The 26,704-nt window shown below is 33.1% G+C and overlaps 2 protein-coding genes and 1 long non-coding RNA gene across 7 annotated transcripts; 1 reads left to right on the top strand and 2 right to left on the bottom strand.

Moving 5' to 3' along the window:
- Positions 1 to 1,434: 1,434 nt before the first annotated feature.
- On the bottom strand, positions 1,435 to 4,867 carry LOC122601387 (protein TWIN LOV 1). Of its 4 annotated transcripts, none has more exons than XM_043774153.1 (7): positions 4,015 to 4,859; positions 3,283 to 3,487; positions 3,117 to 3,181; positions 2,460 to 2,539; positions 2,296 to 2,351; positions 2,154 to 2,217; positions 1,435 to 1,863 (listed from the first exon to the last, which is right to left on the bottom strand). In XM_043774153.1, exons 1-7 carry the CDS (start codon positions 4,517 to 4,519, stop codon positions 1,723 to 1,725), a joined length of 1,116 nt encoding a protein of 371 aa, XP_043630088.1. In that variant the 5' UTR covers positions 4,520 to 4,859; the 3' UTR covers positions 1,435 to 1,722. The 4 variants fall into 4 exon arrangements, with proteins under 4 accessions (XP_043630088.1, XP_043630091.1, XP_043630097.1 ...); XM_043774162.1 differs by having other exon boundaries at positions 1,740 to 1,859; positions 4,015 to 4,867; XM_043774156.1 differs by lacking the exon at positions 2,296 to 2,351 and having other exon boundaries at positions 1,435 to 1,859; positions 4,015 to 4,864.
- Positions 4,868 to 6,038: 1,171 nt separating this feature from the next.
- LOC122601409 lies at positions 6,039 to 7,965 on the top strand. Its single transcript, XR_006324122.1, has 3 exons — positions 6,039 to 6,337; positions 7,285 to 7,351; positions 7,741 to 7,965. It is a non-coding gene; the product is annotated as an uncharacterized LOC122601409 (long non-coding RNA).
- A 1,918-nt stretch (positions 7,966 to 9,883) lies between these two features.
- Positions 9,884 to 15,119, bottom strand: LOC122601374 (aminoacylase-1). 2 transcript variants are annotated; one of them, XM_043774139.1, is made up of 4 exons: positions 14,242 to 15,119; positions 12,523 to 12,660; positions 12,164 to 12,412; positions 9,884 to 10,218 (listed from the first exon to the last, which is right to left on the bottom strand). In XM_043774139.1, exons 1-4 carry the CDS (start codon positions 15,085 to 15,087, stop codon positions 10,105 to 10,107), a joined length of 1,347 nt encoding a protein of 448 aa, XP_043630074.1. In that variant the 5' UTR covers positions 15,088 to 15,119; the 3' UTR covers positions 9,884 to 10,104. The 2 variants fall into 2 exon arrangements, with proteins under 2 accessions (XP_043630074.1, XP_043630080.1); XM_043774145.1 differs by having other exon boundaries at positions 12,164 to 12,403; positions 14,242 to 15,117.
- Between the last annotated feature and the right edge of the window lie 11,585 nt (positions 15,120 to 26,704).

The raw sequence follows: 26,704 nt of genomic DNA, 5'->3' as shown, positions 1-26,704 counted from the left end.
CAAATGGTACATGGAATCAGGGGGGTCCCATCCAATTATCCTTTTTTAAATGCTTATTTTAAGTTCTTAATCTATTATTACAAACAAAGAAAATTTTTTTATATAGTATAATATCATTTTATGTTTTGTTAATGCAATAGATACTTTAATTTATAAATTAAATTATTGTGTTATCCTCCAATGGGGTTGGTGGCCAATTGGTAAGGTCTTTGACCTTGTGAGAATTCACCTGGGTTCGAGTCTTATTTCTCACATTTGTGAGGGTGGATTAGTGTCCTGGTTTCCAGACATACGTGTAATTTAAGAGTAGGATTATAATAAAATGTCATTCAAAAAAAAAATTATTTACGTGCATATTTTTTAGTTTTATAATTTTAATTAAAACGTAAAAAAGATTATTTACGTGTATATTTTTTTGTTTTATAATTTTAATTAAAACGTCTGGGTTGAACCTTGGTAAATTTGCTAGTAAGATAAAAAAAAATGATATACATCAAAAAAAAATTTTTTTAAAATTAAGACACGTTCAAAGGATGATGAAAAAGTTGAAGACTCAAGATAATCTAGTACACTGGGATGTCAAATTGTCTATGCGCATGCGCAGGCAACATTGCAACAACATCACAAATGTTTTTTTTTTTTTTTTTTTTTTATGCGGGTTACGATCGGGCACTCACAACTATCTATTTTTCGAGTGTTTTTTTACCACGCATGTTTGGTTACATATGAGTTTTAAGTCTGGTTCACTAAATCAATCATGTATTTGGGATGAGAGTATGTGTAAGATCATTCCATTCGCAAAGAAAGAATTATGTGCAAAATGTGATAACGAACTTAATACTAGCTGTTTCAGTCTATTACATTTAGTAAAAAAAGAAAAAAACAAAAACCTCGCCTTTTCAAGAATTAGAAGAGATCAACTTCCAAATTGGTAGACTCGCTATTCTTTGCGGTTAAACTCAAGAAGGTGATGTGCAGATATAAGAAAACAGAGAGTGGAGCACTTTTTAAAGTCATGGATCTTTCTTTTTCATTATTAAATTAATAATGTGTAACCTTCTTGTGGAAGGGCCATCTCATTTTCTAACCTTGTTATAATACACTTGTGATTTGTGTCCGGATTGTAACTCGTCTTGATTCATTCAAACGCGTGTTTTATACTGTGATATCTGTAAAATCTAAAACATATATGATTGTTGTAACTTAATACGGAGTATTATATGCGTGTCGTACAAACACTCAAATCTCGATAGTTCATCTTATTGGAAACATCACTTTAATTGCCTCATTAATGTTTAAGCGACTATATAAATGAAATATAAGTTATTTTGCAGCCAATGAGGCACACATCACTGGCAAAGTTCGAGGACTGTGGGGGAGGCTTCCCTAATTTTGCTGAACTTTAAGATGAAAACAACCAAAATATACATGATCTACACAATTGTCCTTAATAATTTAAAATACACAATCAAGCCAAGGCTAAAAAACTTTACTATACTTTCGTTGTATAAAGAGTAGACAATCTAAATGATACTTTTGCCCACAAATAAAATATTATCAGAAATCGTTCACTCATTCGTTGCATCTACCTCCCACTAACTTCCCTTGCCACCACAGCCTAGACCCACCTCTACCAAGCATACCAACTCATGGTCAAGCACACGATCATCACAAATTTAGCAGCATACCTAGTTAATGCACGAAGGACATAAACCGGACACATTAATCAGAAGTGCTGGCAATCATACCCGAACTCCTTACTGCAATTTTTACAGCACCCACCACACTGAGTTGCATGATCTCCACACTTAGATTCTGAATGTCATGCGTCACTTCCATATGAACCTCAACAATGTATGCTATCTGTCACAAACAGCAGAACTTTGACAAATATGGACAAGGAGTTGTTGGTTGGTCACCAAATCCAACAATTTTGTCTTGTTACCCAACCCATCCATTTTGCCAGCTCTAGCCCATATAATTACGATGTATTTAACTAATTATTACATATCCAACTATAAACCCTCGCTTGATGTTATGCTTAAAATTATTTGGCTATGTACACCATGTAAAATATGAACTCTATAACACAAGTGACTATCCACTCAAACTTTTTTGTGAAATCAATATAGATGATCAACAAGAACTCTTACATTGCCAGAAGCATTCCGGACAGGTGACATGTGCAAAGCATTCCAAAATGAACTCCCATCTTTTCTGAAAAGGCAGGAGATCAAAATATATTAACTAACCCTGCAATTTATAAACAGAACAATGCGTGTGATAGATATCAACCTGTAACTTAGGATGCACGCGGTGCAGCTTTTTCCAGTTTGAATACTATTTGTGATCTACAATTTAATATAAATTAATCATCTTATTAATTATGAACAAAATTTGTTTAATTTATTTTCATGGATTTCACTGCAAACTTTACAAGGTAGTTTTGAAATTCAAACCTGTGATTGAATTGAGACATCAGTTTCCTGCCCGCTTAAAAATCTACAATTTCTCCCCAATACTTCATGTCTAGTGTATCCTAGTACCAATTGTATGTCAGAAAGAAAAATCTACAGAGAGTGGCAGAATAGAAACACCGAATAAGCAAAAACATCCTACTAGGATCACACAAAGATCATTTCAAACTTTTAAACAGATCAAGAATATCAAGAAAGATGAACATGTAGACCTTAGTCAAGTGAAGTTACCAGTGTTTTTGTCACTTCAAATGGTTTGACAGTCTTACGAAACTACTAACAGTTTGCAAAACAAATAAGGCGGTGCTTAATGTATTTGGAAAGTGAGTATTGCAACTTGAAGAATCAAATGGTTATCTGACAAAAACTAGGCAAATGTGGATAATCAAACATGACATGTATCACTTGAATCAATTTACTACAGTAACTGTTAATCTTATTCTGACTATTCCATCCTTAATTAATAAAAAACAATAAAAAAAAAACAAATCATGAGCATTTTTACCAAAACAGACAAAATAAATTATTGTAACCTCAAATTGCAATCAATGATCAATGTCATTGCACATTAAATACGATCAGGACAATAGTTAAAGAAATTTTACAAGGGTGGATAGTAGCCTGGTTGATATTAAGTACCTGTCAAATCTAGGAACGCGTCACTGGCATACACAATCGGGTTATCAGTTTTATGTGGATCCACCCTACAAGAAAACATGAGTGGAATGCATACACAATCATCAGAAACATTTGTATGTGTGAGATATGCAAAATTACAAAATTAAAGGAAATGGAAACCACTCACAAGACAAAGCTTTGTTTAATTCTACCAAGAGATATATTCAAAGATACACCAACACGGTTCATGTAACTTGAGCAGCATCTTTGACCAGAAACCAATCTACCCGTTAATTGGCTGTAGTGTGTCAACAGAGAAAGGATACTGGTCATAGCACTGTCGGCTCCACATTTTTCCAACTCACTTGCCTTGCATGTAGTGTCAGTCAATTCTGGATATTTATATAAACAAAAAAAATAACCATATTAACAAAAAGCAAGTATCAGAGCATCACGAAAAGAAAAATAGCAACTAATTATTCTGACAGTAACTTAGACATATATATATATATAAATTTATATATATATATGATTTTGATCTCTCTCAATAATAACTAATGACTAAGGCCCCTCTTTTAGAAGGGATTAGTAACTCCGAAGGTAAACAACTTTACATGAATTGTCATAGTGTGTATCGAATTTCAATCTTGTTAATTGTATGTAAAGTACTTTCAAATCATGTGCATTGTATGCATTTGACCAATCAAAAACTTACAAGTCACAGATATATGGTTGTCACATATACTCGAATACATACAATGCACAAGATTTGAAAGCTCATTACATACAATGCACAAGAATGAAATTCGATACACACTATGACAATTCGTGTAAAGTTGTTTACATTCTAATATACTAATCCTTCTTTAAAACGATGATTAGGAATAAAGTTTTTAGTTGAAATAGAGTATTGCAGCACCTGTATTATTGCCGTCGTCGGGTGATAAATTGGAAATGCGGGTTGGGACGGTATCAGAACAAATTACCTCCCTCCTACAAAAACCAAGAAGGGTAGTTGAGCGAGGAGGGAAAATTGGGACTTGAAGAGCAACAAAGTGGACGAGTTTTCCGTCTTGCACACCGAAAACAGGAAACATACGAAATAAAATCCAAAAGGGTGTCCCATTCTTATGATAGTTTAACAAACTAGGAATTAGAATATTGGTCTCGTCTCTAACGGCGTGTCTGATATCCAAAAGTGATGTCCTGTTAGTAGCAACCCCTTGAAACAAACTAATGTTCCTACCAATAACTTCATGTCTTGAATAACCAAACATTTTCAACAACTGAGTTGAAGCGAAAACAATGGGGTGACCTGGAATTTCGGGATCGGTTATAGCGAAACTCTGAGGCAGTTCATCAAGAGCTTCTCTAACCCAACACGAGTACCTATTATTAATGGATTCTTCCAGCAGTTGCTCCATAATAGTAATAATGATAATCTTTCGCTAGTTAATCCCAATCCCATGTGGTAAAGTTTTGTTTGTGGATAAAGGTAATTTTCTAATGATAATAATTAACACCAATGAATAACTAAATATAAAGCCATCAATTAATAATCAGTGTTTATTATCTAAGAAAGAAAGCAAAGATCGAATAAACCTATTTATGAGGCAAGCTTGATGCTGCTAAGAAGAAAGAAGAAGAGATATGGATAGACCTCCATGGCCCATCAGAAACAAAACAAAGATTTATCAACCGCTCAGTTGAGAATCACTCGATACAGCCGGTCTGTCTGTTTGTGGAGATGATAGATTTGCCACAAGGTCAACAGCTAGATATTAGAAATGTCCCAATAATGCTTGACGCTTTAGGATATTTTATCAATTTTAACTGAAATATTATTATATCGATAAATTAATAAATTATTAATTTAGAGAGTTTCATGCATAAGGAGCTTGCAGGTAATTCGGTAGCTTTGAACCACTCACTTGAAAACAAGCATTGCAAGTGGTAACAACACTTTACAACTTTTTGTTGTAATACGAAAACATATTGCCTCAACTATTAAGTGCAGGACTAGGGAGATTAAAAAAAACTCGTTATAGATTTAAAGTTAAAAAAAAAACAAATGACTATAGATTTATTTTTACTAGATAATTTTAAAATATTTTAGAAATTATTAGTTTATAATTTTGCTGGGACCAATATATTTACATCAGGATTTCAAAAAAGTCATTATTTTATTATTTTATTGATTGAGGTCCAATTTTGTACTGTACTTAAGTTGGGACCGGACAAATTATTAATTTTATCGAGGTTATTAATTTATCAAATATTATTTTATAAAGGTTCTACCGTATTTTTAAAAACATTTGGCACGAGGTTTCTTTATCTCTAATATAAGTAAAAGAGAAGTGATATTCGTACCACTTATTTTGTAACATCTACCACAATCGTACAATACTGACTTATACAGTTAGCTAGCTGTACAACATATACGATGCGCTAGATCCATCAAATATAATGGTACGAATATCACTTCTCTAAGTAAAACTGTATACGTTACATATTCCTCATATTTCGAATCAAGGTCTTGTTGTTGTTGTTCAGATTTTTAAAAATTTAAATTGTATTGTATTCTTTTTTTTTCTTTTTTTTTTTTTTTGAAAAAAATAAAAATTGTATTGTATTTAAAACTCATAAATTTCACATAATCCGTGTGTCAAAAGTGTATAGTCGATTTCATCTATTGCTTTTTAAATTATTTAAAATACATTTACATGAAAAATGGTAAGTTTGTTATTATTGTTAGGATATCTATATAAATATTAAAACAGTATGAATCCTAGCATTTTAAGCCATCCTTCCTGTAACATCCTAAATTATTAAGCCAATGAAAATTAACCTCTATTATATATTGACATTAAAATAGTTTCCTAATATTTTATTTTTGAATATGGGATTGTTTTAGTTGGAACTTTAGCGGATAGCGGGTATTTTACCCACCAAAAATATTATGGGACGTGGCATGTAGAAAGGATGTCCAGCCATTTCATTCTTGTTGAATCATCTCTCCACTATCTTGATTCTCCTCAATTTTCTTATTCTTCAATCTAATTCCAAGCTAATCTTCCAAACAATTCAAGTTTCCATCAAAGATTAATAATAACAATAATTTTATAACATCTAAGAAATTTAAAGGATTGGGGTTTATGCCTAGTGGTGGTGGCTGAAATTTTGAGGAAGAAGGAGGAGAAATTAGGGCTTGAATTCATGATTTTTGTTCTTGAAACATTTAGGTAATTTTCTTATTAATCATAGTTTTAATTATTGTAGAAATTAGGGTTCTTATTATTAAATTGAATTGGGGAAATTGGGGGTTTTCTTTATATTGAGTTAATTTATATAATACAAATTAGGGTTCTTTAATTTAACCAATTTAGGAGTTTTTAGTTGGGTTGCATGATAGATTTTGTTGAATGTTAGTAAGAACAAAGTTAGATAGATTCTGTCCCTGAGTTTGAAACGAGTTAAACACCTTCATGACAGCATTTTCACTTGTTGAGTCCTAAAAAGAAAATGTAGGTTATTGTGTTAAGTAAATTTTCCCACTTGAATGAGTTAAAAATACGAAGTAGAACTCTAGATATGAATTTTTGAATCCAGTGGCGCAATGCTGATCTTTCAGCAAAAATGATTCTGATGTATGTTGTTAAAACGGGTAAAACACATTCTTGCAAGTTAATTCATATCTTGGTCACTGAATATAAAATGTACCTAAATGTGTTAAGAAAAAGTGGCCACTGGAATGAGGTCAATATATGGTGTAGAACTCAAGTTATGGTCATTTGAAGGCAGTAGGGTCAAAGCTGTTTAACAGCAGCAGTTTTGATTTTTAAAACGACCAGAAGTCACCTTTGAAGGACAATTCACATATTGGTCACTAAAGATAAAAGGTAGGTGTATGTGTCATGAAAATTTGGCCACTGGAATCATGTTAAAAGAGTAAGTAGAACTTGAGTTATGCTTGTTTGAAGTCTGCTAGGTCAAATATCTTGATGACGATTTTGATATGAAAGTAACTCCTGGCCAATTGAAAATGATATAAGAGATACATGTTATGTGAACCAACCCAAGATTAATATAAGATTGTAAATGATGGGTTGGGTGTTGAAATGCTAGTGATTATGGCTAGATGACCTAGTATGTGATTGATGATCCTTTATGCGTTATGATTTGTTGCTAGGTTGAAGCATACATGTTTTGTGTTCATGCGGTCTTCTTGATTTACGTTTTTGGTTGTCGCGGAGGAGGTGAGTACTCTTGCATACCTTTATGTTTACGTTGGGTCAATTACCATGAGATGTGAATGTTCCAAGCATGGTAATTGATTTGGCGTGAAGCCCATGTGGGGCATTGTTTATGAGGCCTAAGAACCTCCGGGGCCTAAGAATCCCGATAGTTGATGTGATATGAGGCCTAAGAACCTCCGGGGCCTAAGAATCCCGATAGATATGATTGTTTAGCTTATATGGATCCATATATGTGTTGATAGTATGCAAAGTGAGCATGTAAATGTGGCATGACGGTGTCATAGGTTACATGTGAAAGTCCTTGCACTTTGCCTTCCTTCGTAGGTATAAACGTATGCAAGATTATTCACTAAGCTTTGCTTACTTTTTAGTTGTTTACCCTTTTATAGGTTGTCCCGGATGCGGAAGAAAGTAAGTATTGTAAAGATTGAAGTTAAAGATGCTTAATGGATATGGGTTGCTTTGGTTAAATGCGGATAATGGTATTGGTAATAGGACCCATAGTGATCCCTTTGAACTATCGGCTCTTTGTACACTTGTTATGTCTTTTTGGAGAATTATTATGATGTCTAGTGTTGGACTCGAGTTTTTGGGTATTTTAAATGGGTCGTTTTGTAGTTGTAATGTATTGATTTTGTTTAAATGTGTTTTGGAGAAACTCATAATCCGTAACAGGTTTGGATGATGATTTTACGAATGGGTCATGCCGAAATTTCTAATTTTGTACGTCGTCATTTGTAAGATGTCAACTCGGGTAATTGACCCATTTGGTGGTAAAATGAATGTTCGGTCAACGGATACTTTTACCTTGCTTATTTCTGAGTCGAAAACTTATTTGAACTTAGAAATGTTGTATTATGAAGTTTGGTTTTGATTTTGGTAGTCTGTAAGTTTGATTAAGCATCTAACGATTTTTGGTGTTGCTGAACTGGTGCCCACTGCGGCGCAGTGGGGATTGCATCCACCCACTGCGGCGCAGTGGGTATATCAAAAAAAAAAAAAAATCCTTATTTTTCTATTAAATCGAGTTGTGTCGTTTCACTTCCTAAATCAAAGCTATACTTAAATGTTGCCCCATAAGATTTATCCTATGTGGCATCTCCATGTTTTTTTTTTAAATTATCAATCTTCTTTATTGAAAATATAGTATAAATTGGAATATAGAAACTATAAAATTGGATATATCGTATATGAAAAACAATATATTTATGGGATTGATCAACATTAATTTGGCAAGAATATTACAAATCCACAAATTCTTACATACCCTTTATTATTATTATTATTTATTTATTTATTTTTATTTTTTAATAAAATCGTCACTTTGTACATACGATTACAAATTCTAGATTACTAAATCCTTATATTTGTTAGAATTGTATGTATGATTACAAATTCATTTGTTATTGATTCCATTTGTATGTATTTAGGATGAATGGTAATATAATCTAATCACATTAGTAATTCTATAAAAAGGGTTTTTTTTAAGCTTTATTTTGTGTATGTACATAATTGCTATTTAACAAATAGTTAAACATTCATCAAGCTCTATGTAGTCAAAAGATTCAATCATCATGATGTGGAATAATATACTCTATATGAACTAATAGACGATAATAGATGTATTAATATAGGTTGGTTCAGAGTCCAGACATCTTCACCTAATTCTTAATCATATACTCTGGGCACTCCAATAAATTGAATTCGCGTGTTTCAACTTTACATGTAGGCATTGTTTTGTTTTGTTGACCTAATTGTATGTTGCGGGTATTCGACCAACTATAACAATTCTTTAAAGTATAGCCAAAGTCCTCAATGCCAAATTTCAACCTGAATTTAGGTCTATTTGTATGTTAAAACATTATGCAAGGAGTTCACATTACATAATCTATCATCTAAGGATTAGCGGTCACTATATTTTTCATGTTTCATAATATAGTTTATCATTATACTGCTTTAAAAAAAATCTGCACATCGTGCGAGTAAAAGACCTAGTTTATAAATAAAAATGTATGGAAATTAAATATAAATATTAAATAGATAAAACGGTATTTTGTTAACCTCAAATCGTAGACAATGATAACTAGAGTTCAAATATCTCAAATGCTTAGCAACACCATACGCTTTAAAATATCGAAAAACTCAATAGCATACCCTGAAATGTTTGATAACTAGTCGAGCCAAGCCGTTAGAAACTTGAGCTCAACCCGGCCCGAACCGGGTTGACCCATGACCCAGGTTGAAAACCAGACCGAACCGGGCCGTAACCCACGAGTGCATGAAAAACGGAACCGTGACCCGGCCCGTGGTTCGGTTCAAGTCACGGGTTTTCTTCACAATTTCTCGGTTTTTGGCATCGCCCGGCCCGACCAACCCGTGACCCGGAATGCAACAAAACTTGACCCAAGACCTGGCCCGTTAGGGCTTCGGGCGGGTCGTTTTAGGGCGGTTCACGGATTTAAGGATCATTTGCACATCCCTAGATCTAATCTATACCATATCCTACTCCGGTTGTCCCCCCGAAAGCACCTCTTTATCTGAGAAATATCCTGTATGATTTGGTTTCAAATATGCCTATAAAAGGTGGAAAGGTTACACGAGTGTTCATGATATCCAGGTTTCTTACACTTACAGCTTCCAAATGCTCATACTTGCTGATAAGTACAATTATTTTCAGGCTCTTTAAGCATGAAACACATTTATGTCCTATGCCTGAATTATGAATGTCCAACAAATACAAGTCTCAGATCTTTTTACAACTCATCTTTGGCAATTTCCTCTTTTTTTGGCTCATCAAAAGATGCAAAAGCTTTGAGAATTGACTCATACACCTTAATCCCTTTCAGGTACTCTTCCGCGTTCAAAAACTACAACCAAGCACATTTCTATCAGCATTGTTTGCAACCAAATATGATGAATGATGCTATAAATCATGCACTAACTAAGAAAGGGCGATTAGTATGTTACTTTAGAACTGCCATATAATAAAACATGGTTCCTACGCCTAAACTAGGGGTGACAAATGGGGTGGGTTGGATTGGGATGGGTAATGGGTCAAATCTGGTTTGGTTCAGAAACATGTTATATATTAGAATTAATTGCATTTTTGGTCCCTGTGGTATCATACTTTTCGCAAGAATGGTCCAAACTTTTATAAAGTCGCATTTTTGGTGCCAAAAGTGTGATATTTTCGCAAGAACGGTCCAAACTGACGATTCCATTAAAATTACACCGTTAAGTGCATCATGTGCTTCTCACATGATGGGCAATATCGTCCACCTAATATATTATTAATTACTTACTTAATTAATTAATACAAATACTTATAACATATTAATATTAGTCCCAAAATCTACAAACCCTAACCCGAATACGGTAAATACAATCCATCTGAAACCCCACACCACCATTACTACCGCCGCTACAGCCCACTCGAACCCGCCGGAAACCACCATCACCACAAAACCAAACACCCCCGCAAAACATAAGTCCCACCAAAATCCATTTCGGATCTGAAAATACTTTGAAAATTGAACACCTCCACAAAACATAACTCTTACCTCAACGTGCACCTCTCAGAAGAAAATGTATTCGAAGCAGATGTAGAATATGCCTTCAATCATCAATTGTAGAATATGCGATCTATGGTTATTGAATTTGGTGAAATGGTGAATGGGTTTTTTAAATTATTGAATTTGGTATAAAAAAAAAAAAAAAAGACAAAAATTTCGGCTCCAAACCCCAGTTATTCTCTTCACTTTCTTTGTCAGCATCGATATGCTTTAAATCTCCTCGTGAGCCATGTTCTTTAATTTCATTTATTGTAGTGTGGAGATAAAGGAACAACAACAACATAATATATTTGTTTTCTTTTTCTTATTTATCTTTGTAAGGTATGTATTTATCTATGTGTTATGCATTTGAAGATTTTGATATGTGTTTAAAGATCTAGGTTGTAAAGAAAAATGAAGGTGAATAAGAGTGAATTACTAGATCTATGTTTGATTTCAGATGCATTTATTTGTATTTTAAATTTGTTTGGATTTGAAGGTTTTAAAAACGTTATTCTGGAATTAGGAATTGGGTGAAATGGGATGTAACCAAGAAGATACAAAGGACGGTGAAGAACACGAAGTAATTGACATATTTACCCCTCACATGACCACATTAACGGCCAAAAATGGATGGAAATTCGCTTTTGGACCATGGATGCGAAAAAATCACACTTTTGGCACCAAAAATGCGACTTTTCAAAAGTTTGGATCATTCTTGCGAAAAGTATGATACCACAGGGACCAAAAATGCAATTAGTTATATATTATGAGTCAAAAGTGGTTCATTTGAAAAACTTAATTATCTAAAGTAAAGGTTATCTAATTAATTAATGTCCCAAAATATCATCAAATAATTATTTACTCTATGATTTTAACAATTACATTTTAGTATAAGCTTACTTTCAAGATTTCATACACCCAGGGTGACTACCTGTTAGATCCATTTGACCCATTTACTTTTAGGTTAATTAGAGATAATTACATAACCCATATCTACCGATGTGGCCATGTAAACTGTACAGATAATGGTATGACATAGCTACCACTAGCCTAAACTATATAACCGTGATGAAGCATATTTATAGCCAAAGTTCAATTTTATCGCTTTCTAAGGTTTCAAGTTTTTGTGCGAGCAAGGATTGGGGATTGAACCAGTAGCCAACCAGATTAACGGGGTTAAACAGCTAAAAGTAGTATACGACATGACAAGAACCAAAATTAGTACTTAGTTTCGTTCAATATAGTAGAAGGAAGGTACCTCATTATGGTCATGAAGAAGAATAGGAGTGTTTGCCATTGGAGAGAAGCCAATTGCTGGTACACCCTTCAATCGGAAGTAGCGAGCATCAGTTGAAGCAGGAAAGATCTCTGGTTTCCCAAATTTTCCATCAGCTTGATGTATGGCTCCCTCTAAAAGTGACCACCAAGGATTTGAGCTGTCATGGGCTGTCAAAATCGGCTTTCCATTCTCATCAAGCACAGACATCTTCTGCTTAAACTGCCCATGCTAATTACAGTTAAAACAAAATCCCAATATAAAGTTACTCATTATACATAAAAAACATATCCAACTGTCAATTAAGCAACTGTCTCCCTAATTCATCTAAACTAGTTTACCTCAAATGTCATGTTACGCGAAGCTGGAGCCCATTCTTCAGCAATACGCCTCTCCAGGGAAGCTTGATCTGCAATTGGTGGGACTCGAATATCGAAACCAGCCTGTGCTTCAGACGGCTGCAGATTCATCACAAAACCCTAATGGACAACAAAGCAACTTCATTATATTTCTTACATTTACATAGAATCATACCTCTGCAATTGTTATAGACATCCTTAAAAACATTCTTTAATTTTCACTGAGTTTCTTCTGGATCAGAATCATTCCTTAATGGTAATTAGGTTCAATAAAAATGGATAAAAAGAAGCAGGAGGTTGTTCTTATAGCATACTGAAAAAATATCATTTTTTGAGCTTCATAGTGTGCAACTCTATCTAGAATTTCCACCAACCTGTTACTGACATCGTCAATATCACTATTTGTAACAAACTAAAAAATATTGATAATCATAATAAATACTTGGAAGCTATACATGCAATCTTTATTCAGTATAAAGTACCGGATTCCGACATAGAACATTAATTGGAACAAACAATCTCATTATTAGTAACTGGGGTCATATTACTAGGACTCATATTACTATTCTGTCTATATTTGATCACTGATATGATATTCCGGCCACCTATTTCTCCAAGTGCAATACATTTTTCTGAGTTATCACTATTTGCTGACGACAACTATCATATGTAAGAAATATGTGATTTGCTAAATAGTTTTTTCATGTTACCAATATTCAATATTTGGAAAAAAGTCTAACTTGAAGTAGGATCAGGCTAGATTATCGTGCGACATATTTATAACTAAGAGAGTGTGGCTTTGGCAGTTCTGAAGGACTGGAGGTAGAGAAATCTCAGCAGACGGTCTTCCTGTGGTTGCAGAAAGCCTGTTAGCTGCATATGATACTGGTGAGCTTTTGGGTACACTTGAAGAAGGAAAATCTGGGTGGCAGAAGTGGGTGAAAGCCTTTGGTGGAAACCATCAAAATGCAAGATAAGATTATAGATTATAGCAACAATTGGTCGTATGGCATTCGATTAGATTTTTTAAACCGTGAATGTGATGTGAACGGCAGGGAAAAGATCTGTTCATGCCCCTGCGAGTTTTGAAGAATTCAGATTTTGTGGAATATCAAACACATTAGTTATCTAAAGGCATTGTTGTATATTCTTAGTCAGCTTCAAGGCTAAAGAGTGTTCAATTGCTCCCTCTTTTGTAAACATTCTTGCGTTGATCAATATCTTACAGTCAACATGTAATCCTTTATATAACACTAGTCCTACTAACACAACACAGGGGCTTGGGTTTTATGATGTTTTCAGTTGCGCACATACTATAATTCATATACCTATCTCTTGATTCCCTCTTTTTGGTCTATAATTATTACTTGATTATATGTTCATAACTTCATATATACTTGAATGATCTTATAAACTTATATCCTTATGTTCTTTTTTGACATGTACTCTATATTTTCACTCATTCATTTTCTTACAAACACACACCCCTACCCCCCCCCCCCCCCCCCCTCTTCCCACGGATTACTACAGCACGGGATTATGTACAGTATCACTGTTCGCTATGTCACTAAATTTCAATAATATAGGGGGGTAAGCTTGTTCCAGATTGTTAACACCTCATACACAGACTTATACATAAAGCATATAACATATACATATAAATTATGAAATATGTATGTAACGAATCCGATGGATACATACAGTGGGAGAAGGTGTTCCAGCTTTGAGAAACACCATATTAACCGAAACAACCTCGCCTTCAGCTTTAAGCCCAGCCTTAACCAAGTCAAACTGCGACGCCCTAAACCTCCTAACACTCTCAATACTCTTCAACAAATTCTCCATCGCCGTATTATCATAAAGTTTCGCCCCATGTCCAGGAGCCCCAGTCGCCTTAATCACTAACCACATAGGACACCTCTCAGAATAAAACAACCTATAATAATCCTCAGGAGACGCCAACCCTTCGTCTAAAACAATGCCTACATTCATCTCATCGAAAATTTCAGAATTCGCAAACTTTTCCGCCCCGTCATGTCCACCTATTTCCTCATCAGGAACAAACGAAATGTATATCGTCCTAAGTGGTACAAAACCCGAATCTTTTTTTAAGTTTCTAATAGCTTCTAAGTACTGCAGACCTACACATTTCATGTCTTGTGACCCTCTAGCATATATATTACCATTTTGATCATCAAGTTTAGCTTCAAATGGAGAATGAGACCATTTCTGGGGTTCGACTGGGACGACATCAGTATGGGAATTCAGTAGAATAGAAGGGAGTTTCGGGTTTTTTCCGGGCCATTTTAAAAGGACTAAAGGTTTGTTTTTTACAAAGAAAATGGTCTGGGATTCAAGAGAAAGTGATTTAGCAATTGAAAGAATGAAGTCTGCAGCTTTTTGGTAGTCTGGTGATGGATGGGCTGTGTTTATTTTAAGATATTCTTGAAATCTTGAAATTACTGATGATGAAGAATCTTGGGCGATAGTTGATGATATTAAGATGATGAAGACCAAGTAAAAAAAGCAGCAGGTTTTCAGGGTCATCTTGATTTATTTGATTTGAGTGGATTTCGATATTTTTTTTTTCAGTTTGTTGTATTTGAAGGAATTAATAAAATTGGTTTGGTTTAGACTAAAAAAGAAAGCGGGTTTCGATGACCCGGGAGGTTCAATCATTTAAGTCAACAACCCAATGTTTCAATTTTTAGGGCTGATTCTATGTATGTTTTTACTTTTTAGTAATCGAAATGGTAAATCCTCATGGCATAACACCCCGCTCGACGATTTTATGTCTCATACCTACCGCCGCCGGTATTGATTTTATGGTTCGGCGGTGTGGTTGAAGGTTTCGGAATCCGCAGCTCACAAAATTGAAAATGAAGGAGAACACATGCAAAGTTATGTCGGTTTGTGTGTGTTTGAGCAAAAAATAGCTGTTGGCTATTGTATATAAAAGTTAGTTCATGGAAATAGATATTAAAGTAATACAAATAATACAAGATCTTGATCCTTAGATAATGATAAAATTGAGACACGAAGATTCACGACACAAGTATATATATTGATTCACGAGGATTTTCATGATGCACGATGATTTTAAGTGGAAAAAAAACTTATTTTATTTGTTTTTACTTTAATACGTGTCACATCTAATATTTTTAGGATGATTTTTAAGCTAATCTAATAATACACACGTTTTTTAAGAGTTAAAATGAATCAAAATCAAAATAAAATAATATTTACCTTGAGATCTTTTATTCGATTTCCCAAACTATATCTCAAATATTCAATCTCCCAAACATCTTTATTCCAAAACCAATAGATGTATCAAGTAAGTATCGACATCCTAATTCCTTGTCGAGAAGTTCGAAGCTTCATATTGATATGCATATTTAAGATTTTTTTAGTTTTTAATTGCAGTGTATTTTAAGGTTTTTGTTTTTTTTTACATATATTCTTATATTTTCATCAGGGCCTTTTATTATTAGGTTCAATTTTTTTCATTTTTTTATGATACTATATGAGTATATTAGCTTCAATCCAAACAAGTTATATCATGATTTATATTTGGCTCATATAAATATAGCATATGCATATACATTGGCCTTACTTATGGTCTTATGGACTCTACCCAATAATCGTCATAAAGACCCGGATAGGTTACTATAAAAGACTCTACCTTAAAAAGTGTCGTGCATATGCTGTTATCCGTGGATTGTTAAATTAGAAGGCGTTTTAGGTTTATATAATGGTTTTGGGACAGTCATCACAAGAGCACTCCCAACAAGGTTTTGGGCCTTTTAATTAAAATTTTACAACCAAAAACTACAATCTCTTGGATGGGAAGGCTGACAAAGATTTGTAGGTAAAACACCCATTTTAGTAGACTAATTAAATCATTGCTTCAAAAATAGAACCCGAGCCTTTTGGGATTGTTATCACGCAAGCAGTTGCAACAAGAATTATATTTATTTCTAACCCCATTAGAATAAAATGTAAGTAAGGTGACTGCTTTCAAGATAGTGGAACCATTGAATTTTTAGATCCTACAAAAGCCATTATAGCTAACTTTTGTTGATTTCTGTTTTGGGTGTAAGGAAGCATCCTATACTCTTGGACTACTTGATAATGACAAGGAGTATATTGAATGTATAGTCGAGGCAAACAAATGAGCAAGTGCTGAATTTTGGGTAACGAACTCTTTGTTTCACTTATTACCTCAGATAGTTTGTCGTGTCCTCAGATAGTTTACGTTATGTTCAGTTAACTAGGATTGTTTTAAAGCTATCATGTAGCCAATGTAAGTAACAATCCAAATTTAATATTCAAAAAATAATTAAAGGTAATTACTCTGTTGTTATCTATTTTTGATTATGATGAAATTTCATCTTTGGATCCTGCTGTAAGTATTTTGGTTATGACTATACCATTATTCAAATATGAGTTTTCCATTATCTGTTTTTGTGTAAATTTCAATTTATAAGTGTTTTATGCCAATAGTCTATAGTTTCCCTTTTAGTTTATAGGTCCTTTACATGTACTCTTTTTTTTATCCACTTGAGTTATGTAGTATGAAGTTGGATCAATTTTAACCATTGGATTAGTCAAGATTTGGCATGTTTACTAGCTTAAGATATGGTATATTTAATTTAATATATTTTTGATGATCTATCAGTTAGTTCATCATATATATACTATAACGCGTAATATATCTTTCATGATCTATCATTTTGTCAATTCTAAAAGATTTTATCTTTTGGTTTCAAAGTTTTAATTAAAAAGTCCGGGTTAAACCCGGGTTGATGAGCTAGTTGTATATAAAAGTTAGTTCATAGAAAACAGATATTAAAGTAATACAAATAACACAAGATCTTGATCCTTAGATAATGATAAAATTGAGACACAAAGATTCACGACATAGGTATATATATTGATTCACGAGGATTTTCATGATGCACGATGATTTTAAGTGGAAAAAAAACTTATTTTATTTGTTTTTACTTTAATACTTCTTTTTACTTTAATATGTGTCACATCTAATATTTTTAGGATGATTTTTAAGCTAATCTAATAATACACACGTTTTTTTACTTGGGAAGTTTATAATCTGAGTACTTAGACATAAACAGACAAAAGATCATGTTTCTTAAATATTTAATTAACATGCATGCACTCATAACAAAAATTTGTTGTTTCAACAATTTCGTACTTTCACTTCTTACTGATTTAAACACGAAACAACTTCATCAATGCTGGTAGTACTTTATCAATTAACCATGACCTCGTTACTTCTTTACTCACCGATAATATAGGCTTAGTCCATCTCCAAGGTTCCCTCGACACGATTCTTGTTTGAACGTTTTGCGGGTTCTAATTTTGTGAAAAGAAAGATATACCAATCTTTCCTGAAAAAATTTTCATTACCCGATGTATCAAATTTTGGTCGTGCAACATCGGCTATAAAACATGACCTTTGTGATAAAAAATTTGGATTTGCATGTTCGTAATGGCTCGTCTTCACTGGGTACAAGATACTAATGTATTTGATGGTTTTGACATGTAAAATTAGTTTTCATAAATGTGAACAACGTTAAACATATCACCGAGTCGGCCGATTACTTGGAGAGTACTCGACTCTACTCGGTGAGTTTCAGTGAAAGTATTTAGATATAGATATAATCTTAAATTTTATGGATAATCACTTATTTCAATTGATAATTTTAAATCGTGCATATTTTTCAACTGATCTATTTGAAATTGGTATCAGAGTCATACACATTTTCTTCATGGGGGCATTAGTCTAGGAATTTGTTTTACATTAATTTTATTTTATTAACTTAAAATACTTCTATATAACAATAGATTATTCTAATAAAATCTTAAATATTTAAATTTTTTAATATTACAAAGAAATAAGATGAGTTGTATGGAACTTATGAATAATGTTGAAGATTCCAAAAGCTGCAAAAGAAGTAAAAAATGTAGACTAAGTTCAATGAAAAGTTTTTGGCATTAAAGTCATTTCAAATTTCAAGACTAATACATGTGAACATGAAGAACCTTTACCACCATATATAAAGTCTTTGCCACCAAAGTCTTTAATATATATATATATATATATATATATATATATATATATATATATATATATATATGTTTTAGGTAAAATAAAACAAGTATTAATGTAAACAAATAAAACAATATGTTTCTCTTCACCGAAGATCACTGTGCATAATGAAAATCAACGTGTATCAATTGTTTCGTGAATATTCGTGCATCAATTTAATCATGATCTGAGGGTCAAGATCTTGTCCTATTTGTTTTATTTTAATACTTGTTTTACAATATCTAACCCCTATATATATATATATATATATATCCAATTCTATATAATAGCAAAAATTAATCTTATTTAAATATGATATTATGATATTGAGGAAAAAAAAATTCTACCCTTAAAAACTTTTTCAAAATATTAAAAGTTTTTAAGACAAAAGTGTCATATATAGAAAATTAAGCCTCTAGCCTAGTCCAACCCCGACAGCACCCGACTTCGATAATTTTTGACATACACCTTAAATCTATACTTACTGGCCAACACCCCATATATGTAGTCGTGTGTATTGTTTCGGATGGAAACTAATGACATTAACCGTAGCTCAAATGAGATACCTATGTGTTCTCCTTGATTCAATTTGTGTAGAGGGACGTGAATGTTTAACATTTTTCAAATTTTCTCGTTTGCTGGATTTTGATAATTATTCAGATGCATCCCTTTTCTCAAACTACAAGGTTATTTTGTAGTATGGTAGTTAGATCGGTTAAGAAAAGGAAAGGCCCGAAATGATATAAGCATCTAATGTTGAAATAGCTTCCGCTTTACTTGAGCTACAAGCTTACTCGTGACATGGAAAATGCCCTAAATGGTTTCATTGTTTATATGTAACCCTACAACCTGCAACTTCTAAGTATATTGTTTGATTTTCTTCTATTTTATTGAAACATACCTTGATTATCCAAAAATGGATCTTTGCCTTCATGAATAGTAAGAAATCAATCACCTTTAACAATACATTAGATTTCTTTGCCCTCATTACTTAACACCAGTTCATTTCCATATACCCTAAATGAGCAACCTCTACCCATGAACTAATAAAAATTGTTTTCTTCGAGTTGAGAGCACCATAACAACTGTAACACCCCGCTAAAGCGGAATATACGGGATGCACAGATTAACACAATTGCACATAGTACAAGTTCCAACACAGCCAATAACATTAAAAGAAAGAAACAGTACGATAGTTATTACAGAACATGGGATATACCCAAAATAGTCAATAATCAGAAGACAAAACAATTGTCTTTAAGTACCAAGTCTGAACTCAACAAGCAAAGGAAAAGTCTCCACAGCTTCTGATCTTGAACGCTCGAACAATCGCCAAATGAATGAGCTTAAAAGAGGAAGACTCCTATGCTAAAGATCTACTTAGTCTAGCCTGAAAAGCATGTAAGTTCAAAAAGGTCAACTACGAAAGTAGTTGGTGAGATTCACTCAAAGTACAATTTAATATACATATTAATGATATGTAGAGTAAGACAAGGTCATAAGATCTGTACGTTTAGCAAAAGTACTTTGTAATAGTAAGAATAGTACAAGAACAAATAATGAACTATGAGTGTATTGTCACTGCTAACCCGATTGGCCAGAACTGAACTCTAGTGTAAAGATATGCTCATATTATTCAAGTACGTCAAGTAAGATCTAGATCAGAACAAGAATAAGTAATATGCATCCTCCAGAACTGCGGAGAATGAGGGTGGGCCTATCCTAAACAATGCTGTCCATGATTACCTACGGTTCATTCCCTAAACTGTGGGATATGAATTGATAGCAGTGAATAAGAAGTAAATAAGAACTGAACAAGAATAAGTACGAACTAGCACATGATAAAGAGCAAGTACAGTAGTATGAATGTATTTAAGGATCTTGCCCATTCAAGACTTAAATACCCTTTTTAAATAATTAAGAATCATATCATAAGTATCTCATAAGTTCATATATTAGTACGTAAAATAGTTCAAGTACATATGTTCAAGTACAAAATAGTTTTCATGCTTTTCAGTCCCCGATAAAAGAACTTTGAACAAAATGTACGAAAAGGGGATTAGTGAACTCACAGTGATCTGGTACAAGCACAGTTTATAAGCACAGAGAACAAGCACAGAGATAGATAGGTTATATCTATCAAAATTCAAGCACATCTTGATGGAAGCCTAAGTACATGTCATTGATCATAAATAAGTACGTATATTAGTTCATGTGATTAATTATTCACTGAAATGTCCTTGATGAACTGATGATTTGACCTTTGATGATCTTTGAATGTTTTGCCTCAAAAGAGTTTGAATGACTTAAGTACTTGAACTGGACTTGTTCTGAACGTCTTTGAACTCACACACATCTAATTATAATGTTAATTAGTTGAACGTGTCTTTAATAATGGACTTTAGTCTTAAGAACTTATTCTGATTGTTCATAGAACTTGCACGTTAATGATTACGATGAATCACGACTTTAATGTACTTGATCAATGATTAAGTGGTGGACTCAGCTAGGATTCGAGTTTGGACTAGTCTTGACGTGTTTGTACAACCTTTTGTGTATATGATCGTAATGTATTGAAGCTAGGAACTGGTTTAGTAGTTATGTACAAGATCTGGTCGATTTATGTTAAAGTATGACAAGTTATGGAACAAGGTCGTTTTAGAGTTCAAGATCTTCTTAGTTTCAAAGTCGTCTTAGTGTTTCATGAGTGTCAAGGTCGTCCTAGGGTTTCTAGAACCAAGATCGCCTTATGAACATTGGTTCAGGATCGTTCTATAGACTTGGTTCAAGATCGTCCCAATGGACTTGGTTCAAGATCGTTTAAGAGTACAAATTTGATCAGGATTGTTCTAGGGTATAAGAAGACAAGATCGTCCTAGGCACATTGAAGACAAGATCATTTCAAGGTTCAAGATCAAGAACAAGTATATGTGGTCATTTCTAGTTCAAGAACGATTGTTTGAGCGAAACCAATCTAGAAGATTAGTTACCCAATAAGTACATGGTTCCCAACCACAACAACGAAACAACATCACAAACACAACACACGATCAAACGAGCATGCACAAGGTACAAGATGGGCTGCCCTAGGACGATCTAGGCTTCAAGATCGTCCTAGCAGGACCGTTCTGGGCACAAGACGAGTTGAACAAGTACGAGTACTAAAATGAAGGTCTAGATCGATTTCAGGACTTGTTTGGACAAAGCACTAGTAACATTATCTACTAACACTTTTACTGGTTTTAAGATCAAAACATATCATGAACAAGTTGTGACTTCAAGAACAAGTTGTACCTTCATATTCAAAAATGGGTTTTGTAGATTAAAGCATGTTATGACCCAAATTTGTTCACACAAATGTTGTTAAATACATTTAGACACAAACCCATTAACTATTAACACGATTTTCATTCAAAAATTGGACCAAATCATCAAGAACATGAACTTGAAAAAGTACATTTTTAATTTGATCAAAAACCCATCAAATGTTGTCGTTACCTGAGAAATGATTCAAGAAGTATGTTTTGATTATCACAAGGATGCTAAAAGTACAAACGATTTCGATTTAACAATTCAAAATCAAGAGATGCTCTTGTGTGTGTTTTATGGTGGTTGAGTGTGTGTTTAGTGAGAGAGTGGTGAGATGGAGAAGATGAAGAGAATGGGGTTTCTCTCTCTAACTCTCTATTTATAGTTTTCCAATATTAAATGAACTTAATAAGTGCAAGGACTATTTGCGAACATTTTGAACTAGAACTTTTATGAACACTAACGTTTACGAACCGAACTTTAATATTTCATCGTACTTAATCATAAACTCATCATATAAACCAATATTTAAGATCAAATTGACCTTCATATAAGCACATAATTTGGTCTAAAGCACTTCAAGAACTTAAATAAATTGAACTGTCTAGCCGTTCTAATGGCGAAAGTACGATTCAAAGAACTTATTTAGAACATTTCTAAGATGGTTGTTACAACAACACTCTCAATAAATAATCAAAACATCCTCAATAATAGTAGTAGCTAGGGTTAGCCATAAAAAAATGGTGTGTAACTTGAATTGGCCTCACTATGGCCGAAAATAAATGAATTATGCTGGAACTCTTTTTTTTTGTCTTGACTTATGAGTTAAAGAAAACTCGTATTGTTGTTGTGACTTGAGACGTCTCCTGATGTTATAGTAGTGTCACATTATCTTCCGCATTTTGTTATTTTTATCCTGTATAGTGACACCTTTTATATGATATTATATGGCTTATGCTCTATACACCCCTCCCTTGGTTGAAAAATATTATGGTCCTCATTCAATTGTTTCAGTTAACTGTATTGTGTCACCATGTTTGTGGGTCCCACATATTTGCTTTGACTAGGTTCAATAATTTTCAAAAGAGCCCAGCAATAATTTACCTTTTGCCATTAGATCCCTATTTTTTTTATGTACAACATTCGTTTCTTAATGTACAACGTTACGAAGTTTTTATACAATAGCGAAAGATGAATATCAAAAACACTTACCACCTTCCATTCCCATTATTTATTCATTTTCACCACCATTCTTCATCTTCCTCTTGTTTTTAATTTCTTTAAAAGAAATCATTGTCAATCTAATGAAATATATCAAGATTTCAACATCAAGAAAAATACAATAAGCCCAGACTTATGGGGATGTGTGTTTATAGATATGTGGATGTGTGCTAATGTCATTTTAGTATTTGTTTTGAAGATTTGATATGTGAATAGAGGTAGTGTTTGAGGTTATCGGTGGTGAATGAGAATTCTAGAGGTTAAGGCTTTACAGAATTAAAATTGAGAAAATTGACCCCTTAATGAGCGAGAATGTTAACTTAATTTCCTAACAAGTTTTAAATTTATAATTTCAAGGTTAAATTCTCTATTACACTGACTCATGGGGAGGGGACCCATTCCTTTGTAGTATATTAAATAGGTAAAACCAGGATCGTTCGCAGGGACTATGTCTAAGACAGTAGTCAGGTATAATTCTAAGATTTTGGGGGTTTGTCACGATTTAAACTAATAAAAATAAAAGACAAGAATCCGGTATTACCGGGGCAGACTGTTTCAGAAGAAACAACAAAAAGATTATGAAAGTAAATTAATGCAAGACAATAAGAAAATTAAAAAACTTGTTTGGCATCTCCGACCTCATGGTACGACCAAACATTATCCTAACGATTTGCTAGACTGTTAGAAAACTTAATCACGGCTCAGATTCTCATTAGATTTACCTTACCAAAGTAACTAGTGTTGTCCCTAGACTCACACTACTCTTTAAACAAATTTTGGTTAGATTCATTGTTTAAGCATTAATGACCTAAAGTTTGTGTTACTTGAAGATACGTCGACCACATATCCATGAAGGACTTGAAATGAAGAATTAGCGGCTACAAAAGTGAACTCAATCATTATCCCTTGAAATAAATGTTGCATGTACATGTAAAGTGCGATCAACATAAATTTGTTTACATTTTTAACATATTTGATATTTTAGATATGTCAAGGGTAATCTAGTCATTTCATAACGAAAGAAAGTAATTATTACATCTTACTTAAACTTTGTGTTTTATAAACCAAGACATATTACACGGGACTCATGTGTAATTTGAGTGTATAATTTGTTGAATCGTTTGCTCGTAAAAATCACCCAAGTTTCAAATTTATAAAACAAGGATATACTATCGTTATATTACACACGGGCAGTGTACCCTGCCGCGTATAGTATAGCTAGTAGTATGTCCAGGATCGTCCAAAGGGAATTAGTATTAGTAGTAAATTAAACTATTAAATTTAATCTAAAAAGAAAGTGTAAAATTGGGGGGTTGTGACCGAGTTGTCACATTGCTTAACAAACTACAAGTGATCTTTTGAAAGCTTTTAAATGACTAAAAAGGAAATTTTGGCGTAAGAGGAGCGAATGATAAATCTTAAGGTTTATTTTTAACGAAAAGAGTTTGTTTGATTTTAGAACTAGAAAATGTTTTCAACCCCCAGTTTTTAATCGGACTGTCACTATCTGATTAGTAAACTAATAACTGAAATGACTAACCGGTAATTTAAACGATTAATTTGCGATTATAGAACAAAAGTAAGAATTAGAACGAAAGGCATCAAGATGTAACACTGATACTTGAAAATGACATGTCCTTAGACTTAGCTTTTACTACAACTTGTGGCTGAAAATTACGTGGAAGAAGTCCACATGCACTTCAATTGAAAATTACAACTTCTTGAACTCAAGTAAAACCAAAGCTAAATTTTGCACCAACGGAGCAACTTCGTCGCCCTCAAATTAACTACTGCGGTAACCGGTAACGATTCTACTACTTAACATGGTTAGACTACACCTTAGTCTAACTATAATGTCACTCGAACGGACTTGAACCCTTTACGATTAATCCATAAACTACATCGAAAATCACGAAAAATACTCGTAACTAATTTTTACGCGAACATGCAAACTACCACGAAACTTCACCAAACTTAACACACTACTTAATGGATGCTAAACGAGCTTATAACAACTTTTTGAACGTACGGATTTTACGCAAGTTGAGATCGAAGTTTTCGAAAACGTTATGAACAAGATTTTAAATGAAATGTGAACTACACGAGATAACAACTTGTTGAAACTTAGAAATAATAATTTATGGCAATATCACAAGTACACACTAGATTTAAATGTTTGGTGATTGGAAATCTGATCGTATGACTGAACGAAAAGTTTCGTAAGAACTTCGGGTAACTTGAACACTAGACTAATCTATTACAAACTAAGATTGCAAACAATTGAGCTAATGGTTTAGAATTTGGTTGTGACTGCAATGGTTTGGAGACCATGGAAGACTTCCCAGGCACACCTTGGACGTTCTCTGCAAGCTTCCTTTTATAGTCAAATTCTCCAACTTCCTTCATTATTGATGAGACATGATCAAGCCATGCTACAGTTGTGAATAGAAGGAATTTGCTCCAAACAGTGAAGCAAATGTCAGGTGTTGAAAATATGGTGTGATGCAAATTTGACTTTTTGCTTTTGCTTTTGAATGTCAATTGCCATTAAATGTATGCTGTGTATTTCTTCATTTCGTGGCTTTACTGGTTTGATAACATCTTCCGTTGATAAAAGTAAAAATGAGAAGTTGTAGATTTTTCTTTCAACTTCGCGTGGCCAGCTTATTCGTCAAAAACGGATATCGGATAAAGAAGTTATGACCAAAACAATGCATCAATATCAATTTGTAACTTTTCAAGCACTTTTTCACCAAAATTTATTGCATCCTGTAAAATCACTCATACACACAATAAGTAACTAAAATACATTAATTTACATTCTAATGAGTTATAATTATACGTTAAATTGCACAATAACGCTAAATTAAATATGTATAATTTAAGCGTTACCAGGGACATAGGAATTATAAAACTGGTATGATAAATTTGGTAAAGTTATGTGGTTTATAAAAAATAAGTTATTAGATATAGATATAATTCTTGAAATTTTGTAGATAATCACTTATTTGAATTGATAATTTTTAAATCGTACATATTTTTTAGTTGGTCTATCTAAAATTGGTATCAGAGTCACACACATTTTCTTCGCGGGGGCATTAGACTAGAAATTTGTTTTACATCAATTTTATTTTATTAACTTAAAATACTTCTATATAAAAATAGATTATTCTAACAAAATCTTAAAATCTAAATCTTTTAATATTACAAAGAAATAAGATGAGTTGTTTGGAACTTATGAATAATGTTGAAGATTCCAAAACCTGCAAAAGAAGTAAAAAAATGTAGACTAAATTCAATGAAAAGTCTTTGGCATTAAAGTCATTTCAAATTTCAAATACTAATACACGTGAACATGACGAACATTTGCCACCATATATGAAGTCTTTGCCACCAAAATCTTTAATATGTATATATACAATTCTATATAATAATAAAAATATTATCTTATTTAAATATGATATTATGATAGAGAATTAAGCCTCTAGCCTAGTCCAACCCCATACCCAGTGGCCAGCACCCGAC

Source organism: Erigeron canadensis, chromosome 1 (assembly GCF_010389155.1).
Source record: "Erigeron canadensis isolate Cc75 chromosome 1, C_canadensis_v1, whole genome shotgun sequence".
Classification (NCBI taxonomy): Eukaryota; Viridiplantae; Streptophyta; class Magnoliopsida; order Asterales; family Asteraceae; genus Erigeron; species Erigeron canadensis.
Note: the sequence above shows the minus strand (reverse complement) of the source record. Positions and strands in the feature narration are given on the sequence as shown.

Excerpts from the sequence above, each read along its gene's own strand:
- LOC122601387 (XM_043774153.1), bottom strand. The coding sequence starts at position 4,519 with ATGGAGCAACTGCTGGAAGAATCCATTAATAATAGGTACTCGTGTTGG. Across the intron at positions 3,488-4,014 it reads CGACGACGGCAATAATACAG|AATTGACTGACACTACATGC; the intron begins GTGCTGCAATAC and ends ATAAATATCCAG. Across the intron at positions 2,352-2,459 it reads ATGTCTCAATTCAATCACAG|ATCACAAATAGTATTCAAAC; the intron begins GTTTGAATTTCA and ends ATTAAATTGTAG.
- LOC122601374 (XM_043774139.1), bottom strand. The coding sequence starts at position 15,087 with ATGACCCTGAAAACCTGCTGCTTTTTTTACTTGGTCTTCATCATCTTA. Across the intron at positions 12,661-14,241 it reads CTGGAACACCTTCTCCCACT|GGTTTTGTGATGAATCTGCA; the intron begins GTATGTATCCAT and ends GTTGTCCATTAG. Across the intron at positions 12,413-12,522 it reads CGCGTAACATGACATTTGAG|CATGGGCAGTTTAAGCAGAA; the intron begins GTAAACTAGTTT and ends AACTGTAATTAG.